Source organism: Plecotus auritus, assembly GCF_963455305.1.
Source record: "Plecotus auritus genome assembly, chromosome: 1".
NCBI classification, from domain to species: domain Eukaryota; kingdom Metazoa; phylum Chordata; class Mammalia; order Chiroptera; family Vespertilionidae; genus Plecotus; species Plecotus auritus.
The window spans coordinates 11,424,196-11,440,108 of record NC_137770.1 but is presented as its reverse complement, the minus strand read 5'-3'; the positions used below and the strand labels follow the sequence as shown (position 1 = coordinate 11,440,108).

At 56.1% G+C, this 15,913-nt stretch overlaps 1 protein-coding gene across 2 annotated transcripts in view; it reads left to right on the top strand.

Annotated features, from left to right (window-relative positions):
- The first annotated feature begins 541 nt into the window (after nt 1–541).
- The window catches only part of ITPK1 (inositol-tetrakisphosphate 1-kinase), a 138,386-nt gene continuing 123,014 nt past the window's right edge, over nt 542–15,913 (top strand). The window contains exons 1-2 of one of the 2 annotated variants that reach the window (XM_080657045.1): nt 542–670; nt 1,143–1,373. In XM_080657045.1, coding sequence (XP_080513171.1) covers nt 1,279–1,373 — 95 coding nt within the window. In that variant the 5' untranslated portion in view covers nt 542–670; nt 1,143–1,278. Of the gene's footprint in view, nt 671–1,142; nt 1,396–15,913 lie in introns of both variants that reach the window. The other variant, XM_080657046.1, reaches the window with a different exon arrangement.

Sequence of the window (15,913 nt, the reverse complement as noted above, 5' to 3'; positions counted from 1 at the left end):
AAGGGCGCTGAGGCTGCCGCTGACTTGCACCCCAAAAGGAAAGCGTCTACTGAGTGTTCTGCCCTTTATCCTTGATGCTTCTAGTCCCGTCCCTTCCCCCTCAGTTGAAGGGGACACCCAGAGTGTGAGTCAACATCCTAAGCCTAAGAAGGCCCGTGGGTGTTCATGTGCCCGCCGCAGGGTCACCATCCTGGGCCTGGATCTGTCTATCCTCGAGGGAAGAGATGATCTCACTGAATGCCTGCATCTCCCACAGCCCGCTGCGGTTCCGATGAATTACGCTGGGGGAGGGGCTGCCGGGAGTACAGAAATGCTTTTGATGAATGAAACTCGGTGCCTCGACCACTCCCCAAGGACAAGCAGAAAATGCCCACATCGCCGTTTTAAAAAGTAAAACCGCTTGGCAAGGGCCACCCCAAATCCAGTCCCGCGTTCTCCGTCTCCAAGCTCCACAGCCAGAGCCGGGACACAAACTAGCACCACATTCCCAGGCGGGAAAGGCGCGGCGCCTTTAAGAGGTGGCGGACGGCGCTGCCCCCTGGCGGCCGCGCTTCCTCCGCCCGCGGGTCCAGCGGGCCGGCCGGCCGGGTCAGCGCGGCGGCGGCGGGGCCGGGCTCGGCGAGTGCTCGCGAAGGCGAGGACCAGGACGAGCAGGGAGTGGCGGCGGCGGGTGAGGACCGAGGGCGGGGCGGAGCGAGGCCGCGGGAGGCTGCGGGCGGCCGCGTGCGCCCCGCCGGGTCCCAGCGTGCGGGGAAGGGCACGCGCCCGGCTCGGAACGGCAGTCTGCGCCGCCCGAGCTCTGAGGGTGGGCCCGCTGGAGAGGCGGGAGGGAGGAGGGCCTCGGGGCGGCGAGGAGCCCGAGCACGGGCCGGCTCTCCGTGGCCGTCGCCGGAGGGTGGGTTGCTCGGCCCTAGGTGGCCGGAGGGCGGCGGGCTGGGCGGCGCCGGTGAGCAGGGCCTCCCCTCGCTCCTCCGGGCCGGCCCCGCTGCGGCGCTCGCGAACTTGCGCGCCGGCGAGCCCCGCGGGAGGCGGCGGGGGCGGGCCCGGCGCGGCGGCAGCCAGTGGCATGCCGCGCTGAGCGCCGCTCCCCCGCCCGGGCGCCCGCCCCGCCCCGGCCCGCCCCGGCCCGCCCCTCCCGGCAGGACTGCGCGCCCGGAGCCGCGTTCCGCGTCCCCGCCGCCGGGAGGAGGTGCCCGCACGCTCGCGGCGCGCGCTGGCCGCCAGACTCGGCCTGTGGGTGATTTCCTCCGGACCCGAGCTCCCCGCCCGAGGAGGAAGATGCAGACCTTTCTGAAAGGGAAGAGAGTTGGCTACTGGCTGAGCGAGAAGAAAATCAAGAAGCTCAATTTCCAGGCCTTCGCCGAGCTGTGCAGGTAAGGAGGGAACGGGGTTCCGGCGCCCGGGGATCCCTGGCCGGAGCCCGGCTCAGCCCCGGTGGCTCTTTGGGAGGTTAGAGCAAAACGCAAGGAGCAGTGCACGGGGACACTGAGTCCGAGGAGCCAGGTGGCTGTGGCGGCCGCCGGTTGTGTTCGAGAGAAGCGGTGGCCAAGTGTGAGCGGTGTGGCACAGACCCGGGCTCTCAGGTGCACTGTGACCCGGACGGGGACACCTCCAGCCGCCCAGGGCTCGGTGGGAGCGCTGCGAAAGGCGGTGGAGGGACCTGGGAAATGGGGGATCCAAGCTCTGCCTGTGGCTGGAGGTTACTTTTGACTGGAGTGTTTTTCTTCTGTCGTTCCGTTCCCTTCTCTTCGTGGAGAAGGGCACCAGGGTGGTTTGCGGACCACCTACTATGTGCCCCGCAAGTGCAGCTCTTGAAGCTGACATTGCACGTCACTGGGATAAGCCGATGTGAAGCGAGTAGCAGTACTCGGCTTGTATGTGGTGATTTGCTGTCTCATTAATAGAGCCTCGCACTAGCCTTGAGAATTGGCCGGGTGGTGATTCTGGGCCACGTGCCTGAGAAGGGGGATCCATCCGCTGAGAGGTGGGGTACCATAGTACCAGGCCAGGGGTCCCAGAACTAGGGAGTGGCTGGTGCTGAGGTGCTGGGTAAATGCATGTGGTATAGGATGGCCCTTCTCTACTTCTCTCCTCCTCTGCCCCCATGCTGGTGCTCAATGGTGGAGACTCAGTGTTTTAATAAGATGGCATTCTCAATCCCTTACAGAAACATCCAGTATTGGGTCAGGTGTGCCTCTCCTTGCCGCCCATCGGTAGCTTTGCCTTGGAGAAGCTGTGAGTGGAATCCCGTTCTCCGAGAAAGCCTAAGATGATTCGGCTCCACAAGCCTTTTGCAAACTCTAGGTGGAAACCTTTTGTTATGCAGTGTCTCCAGTTGATAGATCTGATTCTTGTAAATGGGCCCTACTTGCATTTTCATCCCTGCTGGGTCCCCAGACATCATGAAGAATTGAACAAGTCTGATTTCTTATCTCCTGATAGGAGGAGTGAGTGGCCAGTCAGAGCTAGTGGGGCTGGCAGCACCTCTGTGCCCCTCCTGCCTGTCCCAAGGGCTTGGTGCTACTTTGCCCCATGCAAGTGCCCTGCAGGCGCTCTTCTCCCAGCAGCCAGAGGGGCGCCCTTTACATAGAGCTAGCAGCTCCTGGGTCTGCATCCTTGCTCTGGGGATGGAGTTGGCTTTCTTCGTTCAGGCCCGCTTCCCCAGGAGAGAGCAAGCTTTCCAGGGTCAGTAGGACATGCTGAATACATAAGGAAATCAGGAGGAACTCGAAGTCAGAGTTTTAAAAATGGGTCTGAGGACTTTTGGAACATTAGAAAAGGGTGCTTGAACATCGTACTTGTGGGAAATGTGCTCTAGACACGGAGGAAACGTGGAGAAGCCCCGCTGATGTGTTTTTGAAGTGTATTTCTGGTGTGAGGTGCCGGAGCTCCCCCTGCAGTCATCTGAAACTTGGGAAATGCCAGTGAAGACCTTGCACCCCTTTGCCTGAGCTTTGGCTGTCTTTGTGTCCTCCGAGGTCTGCAGCTAGATCAGGAGGCTTGTCATCTGGTTGGTGTCTTTTGCTCGGTAATTAGGAGGCTCTCATAAAACAGTTCTAGCCGAGACCCACGGCTAGGTCCTCCTTCTAGACTTGGGGATTGGCTTTTCCTTCCCGTGGACCCCCTGCTTTTAAACAGGAGGTTCAGGGCAAGCTATGATGTCAACCCTTCTGGGGGAAATCCATTGTGGAGTGTTAATTTCTCTGAAAGGGTTGTTGCCCGTAAAGTTGAGTTGCCTTTTGGCCAAAGTAATGTCTTTGGGGAGAAGAAAGAAAGTGTCTAGGCCGTTTTAGAATCTCAGGCTGCTTTGTGTTTTCATTAGCGACCCTTTAGATATTTTGTCACTGAAGCTTAAGAAGGAAAAGAAAACATCAAAAATAGTTTTTCCCCCGTTCTCGCCTTTATTATTTTCAGAGCAGCGCCCCCTAGTGGCCATGTTTCTAAACTGGGTGCAAAGTGCTCCCACCCGGAGAGGGTGGCGGAGTTCTTGGCTACTGTTGTGTTTGGTGGGGGTGCTGGTGAGAGTTGAGTGGTCCCACCGGTGATGTGGATGGACAGTGCCACGTTTTTGACATTCACGATCTGGGGGTACAGCGTTCCTGTTTTGATGGATGATGAATTGTCTGTGAATTTCCCAATGTAGAAGTCCAAAGATCTTTGAAAATGACTGGGGGCTCTGCTCTGAATGTTTGGGGCAGTGTCAGCGCCAGAGAGGCTGACCTGAACAGACCGGGATGGGTTGTTTAGTTGAACGTCAGGCCTTGAAAAAATCTCTGAGCAGAAAGGGATGTTGGAGAGTGTCTCATCCAGCCCTTTGTTTTACAGATGGGGAAACAGGCATGAGAGGGCGGCCGCTTCCATAGCTTTCTTCCTTGTCTTTAACTTCTAGAGTGGATCCAATCTGGTGACCTTGAGGCCCACACAGAAAGCCAGCCCTTTCTCTTTGAGCACCTCTGACAGTAAGGAGGAGTTGCTGTCCAGTGACTGCCGTCGTGTCCCGGGGACACTTCCTTGCAAGGCTGAGTCGTGCCCTTGGCAGGTGTAATGTCTGCTCCCCGAGGGGGCATTGCACATGGATGGCATCAGTAGGTGTTTGGAGCCTGGTCCTGCTGGGACACCTTAGGGAAACATAAGGGCCCACCCTCGGTGCCCCTTGATAGGCGGGCCCTCTGACAACTCAGCAGATGGGCCTTTGGTTGAGCTTGTTTTTAGTGAAGCTGTGTGTTCCTGTGACTCGGCTGGTTCTTCCCCTCTCCCTGGGGACCTGGCTTGTTCTCTTCTATCCCCTTTCCCCTAACACAGGAGCAGCTTGCTGCTTCCTCACACCCACTTTGTGGCCTTTTCAGCATGCCCAGAGGGACTTCAGAGGGACAGCAAAGAGGTAGAGCTGTCGGTTGGAATTGCTGGGAGATTTTTGTAGTAGATCTCCACAGTGCCCCATTTGGAAATGCTAGCTCCCGTGTTTTCTGTCTCCTCCAGCGCCTTCTTGCCTTCCCACTCTTCTGTGTCCCGAGGCGGAAGCTGTGTGGCAGGGGGTGGTGAAAAGGCACGTGACTTTATGGAGCATTGCGGTATAAAATGCGGGTGAACCTTGGTCCGTCCATGCTGTAATATTCGCCGACTTTAATGTGGTCCTTCTTTATCTCACTTGGTGCGAGTCCCAGCAGCCTGGGGATGGAGGGGTGAGGACACTGAGGCTCAGGGGGTGTCAGGGACTTGTACAACCAGTTCGGCTTCCCTGAGCCCAGTCGTGAGGCCTCTGCACACCTGGGAATGTGGCTTCCTGGTGAGTTCTTCTCTGCCCATGTTAGCCTGGGGCTTCCTGGAGGCTCCAGAAGCAGACGTCTGTGAGGTCCTCGTCCTTGAGAAACTTGGCGGCCCGCTGGGTTGACTAGCTCGCAGGAAATAATATGTTTCTGGTGCACCTCAGACCATGTTATTGATGCCGGCTTTCCCACGGGGACCCTTCGTACCATTCCCCAGAAGGAATGTGGCTGGCACTCTATTGTGGCTCGAGTTCACGGAGGCAGTGGGTGGGGGGCAGTGGGACGGAGCCCCTGCCCTCCCAGAGCCCTGAGTGTGGTGTTAACAGTAACCTGGCCTGGGAGGCACCCCAGGGAGCTTGAGGTACCAGTGTCCCTTCCCCTCAGGGCCTACATTCCTTCACAAGGGGTTGTCGCAAGGTCCCTTTCTGCGGGGATGGGATGGCTTACCGTTCTCAGCTGGAATGCTTCCGGGAGATTTTTAGGGGGGAGGAAGGCGGATCTTTTCCAGGATTAAATGATGCTGGTCTGTTTGTCTTACTGTCTGGCCTTGGCATCATTGTGGGGGTGTGGGGGTGGGAGGAGGACTTAGGTTTCCTTTGCAGCAATGCATGGGGACTGTCATAACCCAGCCTTGCAGATAAGCACGTTCCGCAAGCTCCCGGAGTAAACTGGACTCACGGTGGGAGACACGGCCGGGTAGACACTGTTGTCTGTTGATGAGACTGCCTGGGCCCCAGGCCTGGCTCCACCCGCAACCCTGGGCATGTGACTTAACCCCTTGGTGCCTCAGTTTCCTCTTCTGTAAAGTGAGGATGATAACAGTACTTAGTCTGGGGATGTTGTGTGCATTAAAGGAGTCAGTGCGGTCATGTGGAATGCCTGGACCTCCATAAACGGTGCTTGCTGCTATCCTTTTTCTGTTGTTGGTGACCTGGGGGAGTGGGTGAATGGGCTTCTGCCCATGGATGCCTCTATTCCAGGGTCATTGGCATTTGTAGACTTAGTGTTCTTGGTTTGGGCAGTGTGTGAGCGACCCTGAGGTCCATATGAATGCTAACTGGTCATCCTGCTGGGTGTGGGCGGTATGGGTGTGTGGGCCCAGCAGGCACGGTTAAGGAGGGGCTACCCCCATGTCTTCTCCTTTCAGACGAGACCCCTCTGAATCTCCCAGCCCCCTGGAGGCAGGGGTGCTGTCCTCACCTGTTTAATAGATGGGGAACTAGAGAAAATTAGATGTTAAGGCAAGATGCTACTTTCATTTTGACGATTCAAGAAGAGTTTGTGTTGGGGTTCCTGAAAATGCCAGGAGTCTCCATGAGCACTCATGTTATTATTATTGGCTAACAGTTACTGTTTTCTTTATCATTTTGAATATTAATACATGTACATGTTAAAAGAAAATCAAAGGACGCAAAGTACACAATGAAAAGTCAGTTTCCTTCTTGTTCTCAATTCCGGTCACCCAGGGACCGGCTCTTGGCCGCAGTCTCTGTCCATAGGTGTTTTGTACAAAGGGGCACACACGATCTCTGCATTCATACCGTTCTGTTTGTTCCACAGAACACCATAACTTAGAGAAACTGCACGTTGCTGCTTCATTTGCAGACAGTTGTGTTATTTGTCTTATTTCTTTAATGGCTGTGTGGTCCAGCTCTTAAAATGATGGACCATATTTCTTTTCTTTTTTTAAAGTGTTTTTTTAAAAAATATATATTTTTATTGATTTCAGAGAGGAAGGAAGAGGGAGAGAGAGAGAGATAGAAACATCAATGATGAGAATCATTGATCGGCTGCCTCCTCCATGCCCCACAGTGGAGATTGAACCAGCAACCTGTGCATATGTCCTTGACTGGAATCGAACCTGGGACCCTTCAGTCTGCAGGCTGATGCTTTATCCACTGAGCCAACCCAGCTAGGGCTGGACCATATTTCTTGTCCTGTGGTTGTCTTCTGCATGTGTAGCCAGTGTGAGGTCAGTGAGTGCCTTGTCCCATTGCCTCCTGGGTGCTCGCTACCAGGTGAGTGAGTGCTGATATTCACATCCTGCCCAGTGCAGTGGACAATGGTGTTTGGTAATCCTCACCTGAGGACATTGGTTTTTAGAGAGAATGGAAAGGAGGGATGGAGGAGAGAGGGAGTGAGGACGGGAGAAAGGAGAGAGAGAGAGAGAGAGAGAGAGAGAGAGCGAGTGCTCTTGACTGGGAATCGAACCTATGACCCTTCAGTATAGGGAACAACGCTCTAATCACTGAGGGAGGACTGGACAATGTTGTTTTTATTTTTTTTTTATTTTTAGAGAGTGAGAAAGGGAGAGGGCAAGAGAGAGAGAAACATTGATGAGAGAGGAACATCAATTGGCTGCCTTGCCTTTTTCATGCTTCCCACTGGGGATTGAGCCGCTGCAATTTGGCATGTGCCCTGACGGGGAATCGAACCAGCAACCTTTTGGTGCCTGGGACAATGCCCAACCAACTGAGCCACACCAGCCAGGCGAGGAAGGATACTTTTGGTTTGCATTTCTCTTCTGATGGTCAGGTTGAGTTCACATTGTGGGGCTGAATGCATTCGGCAGGCACTGGGCAGAGCTGGGCTCGCCTGCACACAGGCTGGGGCCCATTCCTAACCATTGGGCAATCCTGCCCCACTAGTTATTTCTCCCATGATTTAGCAGGTTTGGGGCATTCAGTAAATGCTCAGTGAAGGGCCTCATGAGAGTAATGCCTGAACAGTTGGATGTAAATAGGGCTTTTGTTCCTACTCGTATTTTGAATTCAGCTGGTACACTAGCTTTTTTTTTTTTTTTTTTTTTTTTTTAAAGGACTGTTCTAGTACCTCCTTTGGAAAAGTAAGATTCATTTTAGAAAGCAAATCATTCTGGAGCTGTGTACCTATTCCTTCCCCGGCAAAGGCACGGTCTTAAACACCTTTCCCCTTTGTGCATGAGCTCCCCCCTCCCCAATCTTTACCTCCGCTGGTCTTCGGAAAGCCTGCCTGAGTGTGTGTGGCCTTGCTGAGGAGAGGGTGATGGTTGGATTCCTGATAGGGAAATCCAGGCTCAACAGGGTGGGGTGGCTTGTCCAAGGTCACACAGTGGGTGTGGCAGCTCCAAGACCAGTGCCCCCTCCCACTGCCTGCTGAAGTCTCCTTTCCAATAGCCCCCCCCCATCCCCCAGCTCCCCGGGACTGTGGACAGGGTGCCTGTTGGAGCACCCAGGCCATTCCCGTTGGGCTGTTTGAATCCCACCTGATGCTTTGTCTTGCCTGCACCGTGCCACCCTCAGAAAGCAGCTGCCCTGTGGTCTGTGCCTCCCTCGCTGGGCCTCATGGGTGGATTCTATAGGTCCGTCATGGTGCCAGGCCGAGGATTATGACAGCTCCTGGGGGTGCCTCCACCCCTACTTTTAGGGCTTAGGGGGTAGATATGTCATTGGCTGTGGAGACTTGACAAAGACTCCCATGAGGGACCCCTAGACTCCTGTCCCTGGGTGCTGGGTGCCCACCCTGGGTGGCCAGGAACTGTCCCACCCTGTTAACTGCTCTTGGTGTTCCTGGAGCCCAACCAGGTAGATTCTTCTAGGGCGCCCCACCGCCCCTGGAGCGAGAATCCGGACACACAGGGCAACGTCCCTCCCAAAGATGGCTTCTGGGAGACGCCTTTCCCCCTCTCACTCAGAACCTTCAGTTTTAGGGACCTCAGCTGCTGACTGCTTCTTTCTCTCTATTGGACTTGCTCATGGTGCGTCCCTGTCTGTCTCTTCTTTGAAAAGTCGGTTCCATGAAGGTAGAGACTTTGGCAGGTTTATTTGCTGCTGAAACCCCGGTGCCTATACCAGTGCATATAGTAGCAGCTCAAGAGGCTTCCTCTTAGTGAATGAAGGAACTGACTGGTGAGGTTTGGAAGCCTTTTCCATGTCCCGGTGGCTCAGCCAAAAGCCACTTGTGACTCTGGAGTGCTCTGTGCCAGGAAGGAAACCCCAGGGGTGAGGAGATGGAAGGGATGGGGGTTGGGGAGATGGATGGGGGGTGAGGGGAGTTGGATGGGGGGTGAGGGGAGATGGATGGACGTGAGGGGAGATGGATGGGGGTGAGGTGGTGTGTCCCAGGCCAGGAAGTAGCTCAGTGGCTTCATTCCTTTAGTCTTTTATTCACTCAGCAAACCCTGACCGTCCACCCTGACAGCTCTGTGCTGGTGCTGGTTTCCGCCTTGTGCACCTGGATGTGTGGTAAGGAGATGAAGGTAGACCCGTACAAATGCATTTAAAATGCTGCAAGGAAGCCTGCAAACAGGAGAGCGCCGAGGCAGGGGTGGCTGCAGCCTCTCTGCAGGGTGACATTTAATGAGAGGGTCTGAGAGTCCATCCTCTAGAGGCTAAGGAGCAACAGGGCGGGTGGAGTCAGCTGCTTAGAGGCCACATGGCCTGGGCTGCCTCTGATCAGCCCTGGGTTCTGTGGGACCTAGGGCAGCTTTCCTGAGAAGGCGGCTGGTCTCCATATTAGACATGTGGTCAGAGGGGCAGCAGGGTGTCCTCGTAGCCTTGTTCCCTAACAGTGTAAGGGGCCATGTGGGTGGCCCTGGGATGGTCCTCCACCGGAGGCTGCAGCTGTACCATGGGGTCCCGGACAGGAGGCCAAATGCTCCACTCGGGTCTGGTGCAGTCCAGCCTTTGTGGCAGGAATGAGCAGTTTTGGGCCTTGAAGGCCTGGGGCAGGGGGATGGGTGGGGATCCTCTGGCCCTTGGAGACCCTAGGCCAGGGGTGGGCAAACTTTTTGACTCGAGGGCCACAATGGGTTCTTAAACTGGACCGGAGGGCCGGAACAAAAGCGTGGATGGAGTGTTTGTGTGAACTAATATAAATTCAAAGTAAAGGAGCGGAGGGGAGAGCAAGAAAACCGGATAGAACAGCCGGATCCGGCCCGCGGGCCGTAGTTTGCCCACGGCTGCCCTAGGCCGTGAATTTTCCCAGGGCTCAGGTTAGGCTCAGGGGCCCAAGGGCCCTGGATGGAAGCCATACCAGATGCTTGTTCTCTAATAGTCATTCACCTTTTTCTTGGCCAGTTTTTGCCCAACTTGTTCAACAAAGGAAGCACCTGGGCACCAGTGAAAACCACACAGCCCTGTGTCTCCTCTTCCCCCGTAAAACTCTCCAGGGCAGGGGTCTGGGAGTCTCTCTTTTTTTTAAAAAAAAATGTTTTTATTGATTTCAGAGAGAGGCAGGGAGAGAGAGAGAGATAGAAGCATCAATGATAAGAGAGAATCATTGATCAGCTGCCTCCTGCATGCCCCCTACTGGAGATCGAGCCTGCATCCTGGGCATGTGCCCTGACCAGGTTCCATGACCTCCTGGTTCATAGATCAACACTCAGCCACTGAGCCGCACCAGCTGGGCTGGGCTGGGAGTCTCCTTTTAATACATGCCCTCAGGATTCCTCTGGGAAACCAAAACTCATTACTAGGCCTCACCCAAAGCTGGCAGGCATGCTTAACACCACGTTAAACAGGCTAAAGTGGATCGTTACTGCGGAGCGCTGGTGTTCCTGGAGCCCAACCAGGTAGATCCTTCTAGGGCGCCCCACCGCCCCTGGAGGGAGAATCCGGACACACGGGAGGGCATTGGGATGTAACTGGTCCCAGGCTGCTTGGTCCCAGTCCTGTCTGTGGGAGCCCTTTGTGTGGGATGAGATTCCCCCAGTTCCTAGAGCACTCGCCAGCGGCTGCCTCCTGAGCCCCGTCACAGGAGCCCATTACAGGAGCCCGTCACAGGAACATGTCACAGGAACACGTCACAGGAACATGTCACAGGAACACGTCACAGGAACATGTCACAGGAGCCCGTCACAGGAGCCCGTCACAGGAGCCCATTACAGGAGCCCGTCACAGGAACATGTCACAGGAACACGTCACAGGAACACGTCACAGGAACATGTCACAGGAACATGTCACAGGAGCCCGTCACAGGAGCCCGTCACAGGAGCCCGTCACAGGACCACATCACAGGAACACGTCACAGGAGCCTGTCACAGGAGCCCGTCACAGGAACACGTCACAGGAACACGTCACAGGAGCCTGTCACAGGAGCCCGTCACAGGAACACGTCACAGGAACACGTCACAGGAGCCCGTCACAGGAACACGTCACAGGAACACGTCACAGGAGCCCGTCACAGGAGCCCGTCACAGGAACATGTCACAGGAACACGTCACAGGAGCCCGTCACAGGAGCCCGTCACAGGAACACGTCACAGGAACACGTCACAGGAGCCCGTCACAGGAGCCCGTCACAGGAACATGTCACAGGAACACGTCACAGGAACACGTCACAGGAGCCTGTCACAGGAGCCCGTCACAGGAACACGTCACAGGAACACGTCACAGGAGCCCGTCACAGGAACACGTCACAGGAACACGTCACAGGAGCCCGTCACAGGAGCCCGTCACAGGAGCCCGTCACAGGAACACGTCACAGGAACACGTCACAGGAGCCTGTCACAGGAGCCCGTCACAGGAACACGTCACAGGAACACGTCACAGGAGCCCGTCACAGGAACACGTCACAGGAACACGTCACAGGAGCCCGTCACAGGAGCCCGTCACAGGAACATGTCACAGGAACACGTCACAGGAGCCCGTCACAGGAGCCCGTCACAGGAACACGTCACAGGAACACGTCACAGGAGCCCGTCACAGGAGCCCGTCACAGGAACATGTCACAGGAACACGTCACAGGAACACGTCACAGGAGCCCGTCACAGGAGCCCGTCACAGGAACACGTCACAGGAGCCCGTCACAGGAGCCCGTCACAGGAGCCCGTCACAGGAACATGTCACAGGAACATGTCACAGGAACACGTCACAGGAGCCCGTCACAGGAGCCCATCACAGGAACATGTCACAGGAACATGTCACAGGAACACGTCACAGGAACACGTCACAGGAACCCGTCACAGGAGCCCGTCACAGGAACATGTCACAGGAACACGTCACAGGAACACGTCACAGGAGCCCGTCACAGGAGCCCGTCACAGGAACATGTCACAGGAACACGTCACAGGAGCCCGTCACAGGAGCCCGTCACAGGAACACGTCACAGGAACACGTCACAGGAGCCCGTCACAGGAGCCCGTCACAGGAACATGTCACAGGAACACGTCACAGGAACACGTCACAGGAGCCCGTCACAGGAGCCCGTCACAGGAACACGTCACAGGAGCCCGTCACAGGAGCCCGTCACAGGAGCCCGTCACAGGAACATGTCACAGGAACATGTCACAGGAACACGTCACAGGAGCCCGTCACAGGAGCCCATCACAGGAACATGTCACAGGAACATGTCACAGGAACACGTCACAGGAGCCCGTCACAGGAACATGTCACAGGAGCCCGTCACAGGAACACGTCACAGGAACACGTCACAGGAGCCCGTCACAGGAGCCCGTCACAGGAACATGTCACAGGAGCCCGTCACAGGAACCCGTCACAGGAACACGTCACAGGAGCCCGTCACAGGAACATGTCACAGGAGCCCGTCACAGGAACATGTCACAGGAGCCCGTCACAGGAACACGTCACAGGAGCCCGTCACAGGAACATGTCACAGGAGCCCGTCACAGGAGCCCGTCACAGGAACATGTCACAGGAGCCCGTCACAGGAACATGTCACAGGAGCCCGTCACAGGAACACGTCACAGGAGCCCGTCACAGGAACATGTCACAGGAGCCCGTCACAGGAACCCGTCACAGGAACACGTCACAGGAGCCCGTCACAGGAACATGTCACAGGAGCCCGTCACAGGAACACGTCACAGGAGCCCGTCACAGGAACATGTCACAGGAGCCCGTCACAGGAGCCCGTCACAGGAACACGTCACAGGAGCCCGTCACAGGAACATGTCACAGGAGCCCGTCACAGGAACATGTCACAGGAGCCCGTCACAGGAACACGTCACAGGAGCCCGTCACAGGAACATGTCACAGGAACATGTCACAGGAGCCCGTCACAGGAGCCCGTCACAGGAGCCCGTCACAGGAACACGTCACAGGAGCCCGTCACAGGAGCCCGTCACAGGAGCCCGTCACAGGAGTGAGGCAGGGCAGCAGTCCCAGGTGGCCTGCCCAGCTCCGCCTGTGCTCACTACCTTTTGGGCAATCCTCTTTCCCCTCTAAACAAGGCATTGCCTCTGGCTGCTGGTTTGCACTGGGATGCATATAAAGGTGGATCCGGAGTCTGGACAGGAGCTGGGTTTGCACAGGAGACGTTCCTGGGGACTGGCCTGGTGCGGGGATGGTCAGGCCGCTGCTGGGCGAGGGTGGTCTCTGCAGCTTGCTCTGCAAACCCAGTGGCTCCCGGCAGGCGTGCTTGGGTTTTGGAGCCTGAGCCATGAAGCAGGGCTTGGGCACGTGCAGGCGGCCCTCCATTCAGAAGGGCTGTGCTGAGACCCCCTCTGCTCACTCCCAGATCAGTGGTTCGCCAGACTTCAGGGCGCGGTGAAGGCCAGGCCCTACTGCAGATGGGAACCTACCCTCCAAGCCGGATGGGAACACGGAGCCTCAGGAGGGGAGCGATGACTTGCTGGTCACGCGGTGTGAGTAGCAGAGCTGGGACTCACCCTCGGGGCTGTAGGTGCCTGAAACCATGCCGTTTCCACCCTGCCAGGTTGCCTCCTGAACTTAACATCTGGGCACTGTTGTCTTGATACCCAGTTTCAGAAGAAAATCGGGCATTTTTTTCCTGAGCCGCCTCTGCATGCAGTTTTGGGCCCGGAGGGGTGGTGGGTGGTGGCATGGCAATGAACTTGGAGCACAGGACTTGCCTAGCTGTCTGTGGGTGACTGCTCCTCCATCTGTAAAGTGAGTGAAGTACACTCACCTCTGGGGCAAGTGAGTATGGCAGGTGCTTAGTCAATGGTAGGATTTCCCGATTTCCCTCTTCCCTCGTCTCCCAGGTCCTACCTACCAAGCTGGGGCCTGGGACTTGGACATGTTTTGGATGGGAGCCCCAGTCCACACAGACTGGTGGCCTCCCTGCCTCCTCCTTCTGTCCTTTCCTGGTGCGGGGGTCCTCCAGCGGGGTGACCAGGACACGCCCGGCATCCCAGCTCACTGCTCCTGGGAGGACGGGGTGGAGGTAGGTGGGTACAGGGAGGACGCCCCTGTGGGAGTTTCACTTTCATTTCTGCCTCACCCTGTTTCTGTCCTGCAGTGGAGGGCTGGGGTGTGGAGGCCAGGAAACATCCGGTCCCCACCCTGGGGCACCGGTCCTAGTGCAGGTTCTTGGGCCGCTCCCTCCCCCCCGCCTCCACCCCCCCGCCATGCCCCCCCCCCCCCCCCCCGCCCAAGCAATGCCTGGAGCCCTCTCTTGTAAAAAGCCCCTTCGTGTTCCTTGGTGCAGTCTCATGACATGTATTATTTAGTGTCTGCTGCATGCCATTCACGCTTGGGTGGTGGGGACCCAGTGAGCACTGCAGGGTCCCCTCTAGCCCCAGAAATAGCCTGAGGCCATGAAGGCTCCACCCTGCAGTGCACAAGGGTGCAGGCAGTGTGGATGCTCTTCTCTTCTCCCAGGGGGGGTTGGGGGGCGTTTGGAGAGGAGAGCAGGGGGGCACGTTGGCACGCGTGCGGGTGTTTGTGAGTCTCTGGATGCTGGTTCTGGAAGGGCAGCTCCTGCCCCCTAGGACCCTGGGCTCGTGGGCATCCATGAAGAATGTCATTGCTGTGGGACTGCTGGTTTCTCTCTGGATGGAATTTCTTTTTTACATCCCAGTCTGTGTTACAGGTGGGAAATCAAAGGCCCAGAAAAAAGATGCAGAGTTAGTCCCATGTTGTGGGGCTAGTAGGCGGGACAGCTTGGATTTGACACTAAAGCTTCTTTGCTTTAAGATTCTAAAATTCTTTAAAAAATCTTTATTGTTGAAAGTGTCACATATGTCCCTTTTTTTTCCCCCATTGACTCCTTCTACCAAACCCCCGTCCCCATCTTTTTTTTTTTTTAAATAAAATTTATTGATTTTAGACAGAGAGGAAGGGGGAGAGAGAGAAAGAGAAACATCAATTTGTTGTTTCACCTGTTTATGCATTAATTAGTTGATTCTTTTAAAAAAAATATGCTTTTATTGATTTCAGAGAGAAAGGGAGAGGGAGAGAAACATCAATGATGAGGGAGAATCATTGGTTGCCTCCTGCACGCCCCCTACTGGAGATGCAGCCTGCAACCTGGGCATGTGCCCTTGACTGGAATAGAAACCGGGACCCTTCAGTCCACAGGCTGATGCTCTATCCACTGAGCCAAACTGGTCAGGGCCATTGGTTGATTCTTGTATGTGCCCTGAACCTGCAACGATATTCTAGCCCAGTGGTCGGCAAACTCATTAGTCAACAGAGCGGCAAACTGCGGCTCACGACCACTTCTCTAGCCAACTGAGCTACCCCGCCAGGACACAATTTTATTCTTAAAGTCCTAACATTCATTATGGGATTCTTGAAAAGAAAGGAATTCTGGCTATTCCTTCAGATGTTTCCGCCTCCCTGTGGGCATGTCTGGGCAGGAGCTTCAGGATCCGGTTGGGAAGGAGTTCTGTTTCCTGCGAAATGGGCCCCCAAGCCCCCCGGCCCTCACCTTGACCCAGCGCAGCCATGCCAGGGCCTGTGCTTAAGGAGTCTTGGGCACTCGGCTCTTTGCTGCTATGGGATGGGAGGAAAGTCCAGGCCTGAGCCTCCGGGCCTCACAGAGGCTTCCCTGCTGGTGAGGTATGAGCTTGGTTCCCTCGCGGGGCTGATGTGGCTGCCCTGGCGTGGAGGGGGCGGGGATCCTCCTCCAAAAATAAATTCCAGCCTTTGCTTGAGATGGCAAAGTCGTTCCTGGGAGGCATTATTTTAGTGGTACAAGCACAGCTCAGCCCGGAAATACCTGTTCCTCGAGTTCACCTACCGGCCTGACGCGGTGCTGGGAGGCTCAGCCCGTACGTGGAAACTGAGGCTCAGACTGAGTGACCTTCCCCGGTTTCCAGGCTGGTTCCTCTGGGGGCAGGATTGGAACAGCAGTCTGTTCAAGCCGAACCCTTGACATCGACAGTGTTTTTTCCTTTGTAAATGAAGGCAGAGGACAAGAGGATGGCTTTCCTTTAGTCTGAGTTCTTCTCCAACGGCCCGTCTT